Source organism: Hipposideros armiger, unplaced genomic scaffold (genome assembly GCF_001890085.2).
Source record: "Hipposideros armiger isolate ML-2016 unplaced genomic scaffold, ASM189008v1 scaffold_321, whole genome shotgun sequence".
Classification (NCBI taxonomy): domain Eukaryota; kingdom Metazoa; phylum Chordata; class Mammalia; order Chiroptera; family Hipposideridae; genus Hipposideros; species Hipposideros armiger.
The window spans coordinates 702,851-713,962 of NW_017731671.1; the positions used below are offsets into that span (position 1 = coordinate 702,851).

Genomic DNA, 11,112 nt, shown 5'->3' on the forward strand with positions numbered 1-11,112 from the left:
ATTTGTCATCAGACACAGATGAGGACAAGCTAATGGTTGGGAGTTTTGACAGTGATGAGGAGTTGTATGAATTTTATGATGAATAAAACGTGAGTTCACTAACTTCATGTAATACATTTTTTTTCAGATTTCGGGCCCCAAAATTAAGGTGCGTCTTATACATGGAAGCGTCTTATACCTGGGGAAATACGGTACTCTGACCCCAGCTCACATGTCTTGTTCTTATTTTGCTTACTTAATTAACTTAATTAATTTCATTTAATTTTTTGGAAGGAAAGACCCTCGGAGACTTCCCATACCTCTGCTAAGGTCAGAAATCTCTCAAATAGTGTGTAATTTCCAGTCTTTGGTTATTATACAATAAATGGGCTTCCTAGAACTCCTAGTAAGTCTTATTGTCAGAAGTAGACATGAACTATTTTTTAGTAAAAAATAGCATCTAGTGTAATTATATTTTTATAAAAATTATTTCTCTCTAGTTATCCATCTTTATGTATGTATGAATAGAAAGATGCCTAGAATTTATGTTCATCTGATATTAATTATGGCTATTTCTGAGTGATGGGATTAGAAATGATTCTCTATAATGATTCTGTATTGTTTGTACAAGAATAAAGTGATTTTTCTAAAACAAAACCAAACAAACAAAAAAATAAGCAGACTGGAAGAAAATATTCTAAGACATTAACAGTGGTTGGTTTAGGGTAGCAGGGATATAAATTGTTATTTTCTTTTTTGTACATTTGTTTATTTTTAGATAAAAAAAATTCACTGTTTGACATTCATCAATGCAAATGTTGGAGTAGCAACCACCATTTGTACCACAGACTGCCATCTAGACTCTATGTGACAACGCAACCAAGTATGACTCCACGTCAACTCTGTCAGTACAAAGTTCACTGGAGGAAGTACCATCGACACTGATGTTTTTGCTTATAAAAGCATGACAACTACTTTGAAGTTTAACTTTTGGTCCAACGGGAACCATATCATTTTTAGGAAAATAATTCCATGATATAGACGAGAGTCATCCTTCTCTAAAAACTGCTACTGCTCAAGAGCTCTTTATGAACGATCAGACGACCACAGAGGTAAAGCTTTGCTAATCTGATTCTACACAATGTCTGTGGTGATATTTCTTATAACTATTACCTCTAAGCAAAAGACCTAATGCTCATAGCTCACAGAAACTGAGTTAGAACTGTGCTTTATATAGTTTTCGGTCATGCCATCAAGCAGCAATTATCCTTCAGCTCATCTCTTTCTTCCAACATCAAACTCATCTAAACAAAAACCTCCCAAGCTGTCGACCAGAATTAAAATTGGGGGAAAACATCCAGCAATAGAAAAAAGGAGTAAAAGTAGTGATGTGTATATAACACCTTCTCTAAAGTACCTCTTTTTCCTTGCTAATTTACAACAAAGAAGCTAGGGACAGCTGTTTCAGCTCTAGATCCTAAAGCCTGGAAATCATATTTCTAGCAATGCATTCCATTTTACATTTCATTATAACTAAATAATTTAGAGACATCTTTAAATTCCTACTGATGGAAATTTACCTGTATAATACTATCACTTGCCTCCATTTTCTCTAACTCAAATGTTCGTCATTTTCAATCTCTCTCTCTCTTCTCCAATACATCATCTACTTATCCCATTTCCTCTCTATATTCTATCTTTAAATATTATCTTTCCCTCATTTCAATCCTAGAGCAGGTCTTGGGTGCTTGGATTGAAACAACTGTCTCTTACAAGCTTCCCTCCAATTCGTATCTCCTTCATTTCTACACAAAGCAATAAGAATTATCTCTCACCAACAGCTGTTTTGAGTAATAAGAAAGCTAAGTTCTGTGACTAAACTAAACATCCCTTCTGTTCTCCAAGGCCTACAAATGGTACCTAGTTCTTAGTCGGATCAAATTGAAATTTCCAATACTCTTCATTACGTCCTTTATGAACTGTGCTGAGTACTCTCAACTATCTGCCCACATTTTCCTATATATTCAAATTCATATTCTCTATTCTATGTAATCTGACAACCATGTATTACCACAATTCATTTCTTGTTTGTATTCTTTCCCACTATGGTAGGGACTATTTGCTGTTCCTTATATTTATTTATTCTCTCTTTCTTCCTTAATAGATTCTCTAACTTTCATCTGGACACATGGCTGTCCAGTATAAAGACTACATTTCTCAGCCTCTCTTGCAGCTAAGAGTGTCCATATGACTAAGTGCTAAATAATAATATGTAAGTCAAGATGTCATGAGCAACTTCAATAAGCATCCTTAAAAGGAAGGGGCATTCATATTTTCAAATGTTTCTCTGTCCTACTGGCTAGAATACAGATGTGATGGCTGGAGCTCAAGCAGCTATATTGGATCATGAAGTAAAAATTATACGCTGAGTTTGGTGGAGCAAAAAGACAGAAAGAGCCCTGGGTCCCTGACTTCATAGAGAGCCATATCAGTCCTAGAATACCTAGTTCTGGATTATTTTTAGAGGAGAGAAATAAATTCCTATTATGTTTAAGCTGCTACCATTTTTGTGGCCTCTACTATTATTGCTTGTGGGTACACCTAATTCTAACTGGTCCACCCACCTCCAAGTTTTCGTTTGCTACTTCTCCTGTTCCACTAAGAATGCACCCCCCCAATCTATTTTCCTATCTTCCCCCTTCCCCAACCAAATTGTCAGTTTTCTTTCTTCCTTTAAAATACAGCTTCAGATTTAAATGCCTACATGGAAATGGTTAATATTGCTGAACTTACATAGTTCAATTAGTCTTTGCTGAACAAAAACATACACCTCTATATATCTAGTACATACAGTGATGAATAAATAAAATTTTTAAATAATATAAAAGATGTTAAACAAATTTACTACAGCTTTCATGCCCAAACATTCACTCTTTACTTTAAATAGTACTTTTACTACAGATTCACTTCAATGATGCCATCATTCACAAAAACTTTTTGCAAAGCCCATCACTAGATATAACCTTCATGAGAGCAGAAGCATATCCAATTTACCTACCAGGTCTAGAACGGTATCTGGTGTATAGAAAGTAGGTACTCAATACATGTTTGTGGTATGCAAAAAATAAACTGTAACAAAACTTCTTTATTTGAAGGTAGAGTCATCAGAGCTCAGTCTAGTGAAGAAGATGTGTCATAAAGCTGGGGAGTATCGTTTTGGATTAAAAAAACAGCAGTGACTATAAAGCAATTAACTAGATTTCCTTGTATGAATCATAGCAAAGGCTCAGAGTTGAGCTACTTCTGTAGCGATTCAGGGCCTCATTTCCTCAGCTTACAATTACGGATGCCACGCTCGCTGCAGCTCCACGGCTTTGCACGAGCTGTTCTCTCTGCCTGGCGCACCCCAGGTATATACGTGGATCCTCCCCTCACTTCATTCAGGTCTCTGTTTCAATGCTCACCTCCTCCAAAAGGCCTTCCCTCACTACCTGACCTAAAATAAAGCCATCCCTGTTACTGTCTGTCCCCTGGCACTGCTTTCCTGTTCTTTTTTGGTTTTCTGTTGTTGTTGTTTTTGTTTTTTAGGACTTGTCACTATCTGACATAATAGTTTTACATCTATTTTGTTTATATGTGTTTAATATCTGTCTCAGTTACTAGAATATTTGCTCCATGATGAAAGGGACTTTATTCAGTGCTACAGCTCCAAATTTCTGCTAGATACCCAAATTTCAAATAATAAAGTCAATAAATATATGTTTATAGTGAAAGAGAAAAGGAGAGATGAAATGAAGGAAGAAAAACAAGAAAGGTAACAGAGAGGTAACAAAAACTCCAGATGAGTCATAATTGGTTATTTTACTCTGTAACTCCTTTTTAGTATCAGTTTCAATTTAAGGCTTCCATGAGAAAATTTCAGAATGGGTCTATGTCTCTTTTGGAGATTTATTTCAAAGGAACGGGTACCCTAAAGAAAGAGGTGCCGTTACTTTTAGAAGCATTTAGGTGGTATTTACTATTATAATTCCAATGGCCACCTCTTTACTGTCTTCGCATCTCCCCAGTCCACACAGTACAAATTGAGTGAATGTCTGAGAACTCTTCACTGAGTCAGACAAGTACTTTAATGATTGTTAGTAGGGTTACTTTGTGTTGATATTACTATGGGCATTTTTAAATTTTCATACTTACCTGACATTTGGAATATCTACTCATCTATTCATCACCAGCACCTCTTTCAGGGTCTTGGAAGATTTCCATGGTAAAGCTAGGAGGTGAGCCTCTGAAAGTACTTGTAACTTATCTGTTCCTCCTACTATGCCGCTCACTTACAGCACAAAGTTTAGTTCCTTTTAAGGGACAGTTATCTAAGTTAACACATTTCATTAATGTTTCTACTTTCTCAAATGGTCCATTCCTTGTACACAACTTATTAAAGCAAGGTTTGTACTGGCGAAGTTAGGGCAAAATGACAGTCTTTTATGTTTTAGCAAATTTAGTAGGAAAAATAATTTCATTTTCTTGCTGATTTCTATTATAACATTATAACTAAGTCCCTTTTTAAAAAAGTTATGTAGTCCAAATTTAAAATTTTCGGCAAAGGAAAGAGTTATATAACACAAGGTATTGTCCTAGAAGAGTTTTAGAGCAATTTTAGAATTTTGAGGCACATTTAAGAAAATGTCTGGGCCAGCCAAGTGGCTCAGTTGGTTAGGAGCGTGAGCTCCGAGCAACAGGGTCGCTGGGTTGATTCACACATGGGCCGGTGAGTTGCTCCCCGAGCTGAGCTGCCACTGAGCTGCCAACAGGTGGCAGGATGGCTCAGCTGGTGAGAGCACGTGCTCCTAACAACAGGGTTTCCAGTTTGACTCCTGCATGGGATGGTGGGCATAGCCCACCTGCAACTAAGATTGAACACAGCACCTTGAGCTGAGCGGCTGCTGCTGGGAGGCCGCATGGCGACTGAATTAGGAGCTGAGCCAGCTGCGCCCTCCACAACTAAGATTGAAGGACAGCAACTTGTCTGGTCCCCTTCCCCCAATTCCCCAACACTGCTCCCCTCCCCCAACTCCCCAATAAAATCTTTAAAACTAAAAAAAAAAACTAAAGAAAATGTCAATTTCTTGATTTATAGTATCAAATTACCCAGTTGCACATATGCCCATACCCTAGTCTCAGAAAACAGTTCTCCTTCACATTCCAATTACGATTAAAATCTTAAAAGTTAATCAGGATGCAAAATGGGGTAGTCACTTGCTTACTACTTTTTAAGCTCAAAATCATTTTATTTGAATCCCACATAACTGCATTTAGAAAACAGTCAAAAAATTTTCTACTGAATATTATTCTTCATCTTTGTTCTCTATAGTATGGTCTAATACAGTAATAGTAGAACTAATATAATATTAACATATTAGTACTAAAAGCTACATTTTATATTTTTTAGTTGTTCATAAATACTTATTGCATTTTAGGCCAATGTTCATTATACGCACTTTTTTTACATAGCCTTGCAACCTTAAGAAGCTTTTGCTTCTTCTCCGAAGCAGGAACTTCTGGTGTGGGGGCAGAAGCACAGGCTGTTGGTGAATTACCTGTACCAGGTAATCTTCCAGGAAATGTCACAGAGTAGGAGGTACGCCATCTTGTCCGACACGCCACTTCCCTCTCTTTATGCAGCAATTTTTCATCCATCAGCAACGTTATGACTTGCTCAGACTTTTTCCGGATATGATAACCTGAAACATACAATGAATTTTCTTAGAAAAAGATATTCATTAAGGTTACAATTAATTTTTATTCACAAAAAGATAGGGAAAATGAATATGCAAGCAAAGTGAAAAAACCTGTGCGTAATGTAGAGGGGAACCTAAGTTTCATTAGAATGGTCAATAAATACATTCCCTTTCTTACACTTCAAGTAGTAAATAACTATATAATGAAGTTATACATTATTATTACAATTTTCACTTTAAATATGCTATGGATTTTCCTTTTAAAAGCAATACATACTCTTTAATAAATCAAACAAAATAGACATACAAAGAGAAATGAATCAGCTCTAGATGTACTCACCTAATGTATGACCATGACACCTAAGGAATTAAATAGGCATAGCATGATTCAAATCTATAATGTGCAAAGGAAAATACACCAGTATATATGTATACACAAGAGAGAAGTGGATGGATGGATGGATGGATGGATGGATGGATGATGGGTGGATGGATGGATGGATAGATGATGGATGGATGGGGGATGGGCAGGCAGACACAACCAGCCATGTACCCACAACATTGTTAATATATGTTACCTTACAGGGGTACAATGGGTTGAGATAAGAGAAGGGAGGGAAACCAGCTTTTGTTTGACATAATACCCTATCAACTTGATGCCACTGATAGAGTGCCAGAGCACAGTCTGAGACATGACTTCTAACCATAGAGCCTCCTTTAACCGTCTGTGTGACTCAGCCAAGTGGTCTGTCTGGGCCTGAGTTTCCTATCTGAAAACTTGTATTAGCATACCTGTTCAGTCTAATTCTCAGACACAAAAGTATATTCATTCAAATATATGGTAATATTATTATTATCCTCAGCCCTTTCCCATGAGAAATAATAAAGGAAACCCTTTATTTCTCCACATGTTGGGACCAACTTATATTAACATCTTGTGTCTTTCCAAGCCTTCTTTCAGAAGTAAACTGAAAAGTCCTTAAAGATCCACTGTTATGTTCATTTTGGGCTCCAAGTATGATGAATTAAAGTGTTAATGTTTCCAACTACAATTTCCTAGTAGTGGAAGTAATGAGAAATGGTCAAATGCAGGGTATATTTAGACAACAGGGGCCAGCAATGTTCTCTAACTGCCAGTCTCTTCATTAAGGCTTGATACGGTGTCAGAAACCTTGGCTAGTGTGGCCATCTTTTCCAAGGTTATTTTTATTTCATTTCACTTCTTAGTCATTTCTTCCTTCCAGACTTCTTCTAAAACTGCTTCAACTTTATCATTCTAAACACCCTTAATTTCCTATGATTTACTTGCAGTCCATAATCCAAAACTTCCCACAGTGTTTTGGGTTACCACACACTGTGACATGATAGGCTGTCACATGCTCAGCTGTGGGTCTTTGGGGACTAGACAATATACCAGATGCTACCTTCCCCCAATAACTGACATAGCTCAGTTTGGGGGCGGGGGGAGTGAAAAGTTTGCTTTCCCATTCTTAGCTTCAGGAGCTCATCTCCTTCCCCTTCCCCCCCCCATTCCCTCTGCTCTAGCCACTCTGGCTCTTATCCTGCAACCCTACCATGCTCTTGATTGCCTCAGAGCTGTGTGCTAGCTGCTGCTCTGCCAGGAACTCTGCATGGCTAGATCCCTGATTCACTCAGGTCTCTACTCAAATGTCACCTCCTCAGAGAAACCTTCCCTCTGCCTACCCTCTCTAAAATAGCCCCACCCCGTCACTCTATAGTCCTTTATCCTACTTTATTTTTCAACTTGGCATTTATCACTACCTAAAATTATATTATATATTTATTGGTTTACTTATTTATTGTTTGTTTCCTCACCTAGAATATAAGCTCCATGAGGGCAAAGAATCCCATTCACCCAGTATCATCAGTGTCTAGAAGAGTGACTGGCACATAGTAGATGCTCAATAAATATTTACTGTGACTGAATCGATAAAAAAGTCTCAGTTTTCTCCTTGACCTAGTAGAAATGGAACCAGAAAGGTGAAAGATAATGAGTGCCAGTTTACAACCTAGTAACCTAAGGAAGCTGCTTGGCCTGAAATAACTTCTTGCAACACCCCTAATTAGAAAAGGTTAAAACCAAAAGTTATGGGACGGACATGAAATATTCTACTTGGAGTCTGCATGGATTGATGGGGTTTGAGGGCAGATGCACTAGTTCAAAGGGACAAGCAGGCACCTGAAGCAGAAAGTTAGCTACAATGATGGAAGACTTCTCCCTGAATCATCAGGGCTCCTCCCTGAGGTAGCACTCTGCAGTGTCTGGAAGGTCAGGCCACAGGAGTTTACAGAAAATAGGGAAGAAATTGCCCAGAAGTGAACTTCCACTCAAGGATGCCCACTGCCCTGGCTCCCTCCCACCACCCTCGAGATGCTGGAGAATAGAAATCTGGCTGTTCTGAAGTATCAAAGTTGAAATGAAAAGATCCAAGAACCCAATAAACCTGCTTCAAGGATGAGCTAAATAATAATAGTAGTAACAATAAGACGACATCTACTTCACTTCTAACTGGTATGTTTCTAAAGAAAGGAGGGTGGACATAGTACTAAAATAGAATCATTCTAGAAATAGAATAAATTTGGGCAGCAAGTTCTTTGTATCTGAAGAAAAACAAAGAAAAGAGGGGTGGGGGAAGAGGGGAGGAGGAGAGAAGGAGAAAGAGGGAGAGAAGAGGGGAGGAAGAGGGAGAAATAGAGAGAGAGAGAGAGAGAGAGAGAGAGAGAGAGAGAGAAAGAGAGAGAAAAAGAGAAAGAGAACATGGATTCTCTGAAACAAGATATTAAAACTATGCAAGAAATCAATATCCAAAGACATTATATAAAACACATCAAGATGAAAAGCTTGTTAGTTGAGGTGAAGGTTAAAATAAAAATAAAGCTACATACTGTTTTAATTAGGAGTCTTTTGGTTGTAAGAAACAGAAACTCAGTCTGAACTGGCTAAAGCAAAGGCCGTGGGAAAACCAGGGGCTGCCGTTGGGTCTCAGGTCCAAAGAAGCAGAGACTGGAAAACTATCAGAGCGGGCTCTTCGCCTCTCCCATCTCTGATTCGCCCTGTGCAATGCCTTCATTTTCTCCTGTTGCAGGTTGGCTTCTTCAATCTGATATGGATATGGCCACAGACAGCTCCACGTTCACACCTCACTCTCTGCCACCTGAGAAGTCTCCCTCTTCCTTCATTCAAATTTGAAAAAATCCAGGCAAATAACTCTGATTGGCCCAGCCTGAAAATGCCCATCACTATGGCCAGAGAGTGGGTGGCTACGATTGGCACCCGCATTAGAAAGACACAGTAGAGTGAGGGGAGGATCAACAGAGTAGAAAAATGAACAAGTAGAAAGCCAACTTGAGGAGTCCTCCCAAACTCAAGGCAGAGGACAAGGACATACCAATCACAGAACTATGTAACAGACCAAGGTTATTCACATTTACTCATTTCTCGAACACTTAAGTTTCAGGACATGTTCTAAGCAGTGGGGCACAGGTGAGAAAGAAAAGACAGGTCTGTAAACAAGATAATCCAGGTAAAAGTAAATGTTCTAAAGAAAATAAAGAAGAGTGACGTGCTAAACATTCATCTGGGGTACGGTAAAAAAAATGTCCGACTGTGGAAGTACCGTACGGGCTGAGTCTTGATCAGCAAGCAAAAGCCAGCTATGTAGATAAACCAGAAGACAGCACCTGGCAGGGGAGCAGCAGCTCAGATTTCATTCCTTGAGGAAGCTTCTCCTGAGAGACAGCAACCCTCTCCCACCTTACCCATCACATACATCAGGGCCTCCGACTTGGTCAGGCCCCACTTTCACACGCCTTTATAGTACCTACATTTATCTTTTATAGTTCTTCCACAGTTTGTAATTGCCTATTTCATAAATGTCTTTTTCCTCCATTAGGGTATAACATCCATGAAAGCCAGGACTACACTTTTTGCTTGAGAGATACTTAAGAAATGTTTGTTAAATAAATAAATGGATATGCCAAGGAAAAACTTCCCAAATACAGGGGCGGAATCTATATACATTCACAACTGAACATCACGTAAAGAGATAAATATATATATATATATATATATATATATATATATATATATGATAAATTCAAAGATCTCGGCCATTGAGATGCACCAGCAGGAAAGCCATACACCAGACTTTTAGTAAAGCATGTATTAGGCTATTAGGCTTCACACAGCAGTTATAACACATCTTAATACTCCTCTCTCCATTCCTGACCCACTGACCTACCAAAATCCTATATTCCTTTCTCAGTGAATTTAATCTCCATTCTAAGCCAGAAATATGAAATTCACCTCTTCAAAGCCAGCAATCCATGTCTACTGATTGCACCTAGTAAATATCTTCTAAATGCACTCTCTCCTCTCCATCTCCCTGACCATATGTTTCCTGTGGTACTCTAAATTATTTACTTCTCTTTCGCCTCCCTTCCAACCTACCCTGCACAGTGCTTTGGGGTGGGGGTGGGGGAGGGACTGGGGAGGAAGCGGAGAAGTATCCCAAACAGGATGTCTGATCAAGTTAGTTTTAAATTAAAAAAACTTTAGTCAAGTTGGCACAGTAAGTTCATGCTTTAAAGTACCCCTCTGCTCTGCTCCAAATACACAGCAATAATAGACATCACTGGTCTCAAAAACAAGATAAAAACCTGCATGAGCTAGAGATGCAAGAGAAACAGAAAAGCAATGAGCAGGTCTGAAACCAGGAGGCTGCTGGGCTCTTAATCTGACAGGAGATCAGCTCCTTGGGTTAGGGAGCCAGTGCTGGTCTCACGTTTTGATGTTAGGGGTTATCTATGTTTGTGAGAAAAGTCTGGGAAGAAAAAAAAAAGGGAGGAAAACACAGCCGCGAATTGCTTCCTGGGCTATAACTTATTTGCAACTGTGAGTCAGAAGCAAGAGGACACACTGGCTCAGTGACTGGATCTGTGACACACACCCTCGTATTATCGGCAGGAGCCCTGCGCTACCTCCATAAGGGCTGTCCTGGAGGCTCTCAGGGAAGTGGGGCGGGGGCTGAATAACCAACATAAAGGGAAAGGTAACATGGGTAGTTGGGGAAGAACCTCTCACTCAAAATAAGCCTGAAAACTAAAATTCCAAAATAGGTTTTTTAAAAATATAATGCTAATAGCCAATAAAATAGCAATCAAAACATAAATTCAATCCAAGTGTTCTATAGGATCTTCTATTAACCAATAACCTATATAGTTCTAGGATTTTAAAATCCTGTAACAAAGATTTTTAAATAAATATGATTAAGAAAAATTAATACAGGGCCGGCCGAGTGGCGCGATGGTTAAGAACTCGCTTGGGATGCCAGAGGGCCCCGGTTCGGATCCCACATATGAGGGCCAGTGACAC

At 38.8% G+C, this 11,112-nt stretch overlaps 1 protein-coding gene across 1 annotated transcript in view; it reads right to left on the reverse strand.

Annotated features, from left to right (window-relative positions):
* The window catches only part of ENTHD1 (ENTH domain containing 1), a 105,509-nt gene that overhangs the window by 81,858 nt on the left and 12,539 nt on the right, over nt 1–11,112 (reverse strand). Inside the window, exon 2 of the mRNA XM_019660540.1 lies at nt 5,478–5,720. Coding sequence (XP_019516085.1) covers nt 5,478–5,720 — 243 coding nt within the window. The remainder of the gene's footprint in view (nt 1–5,477; nt 5,721–11,112) is intronic.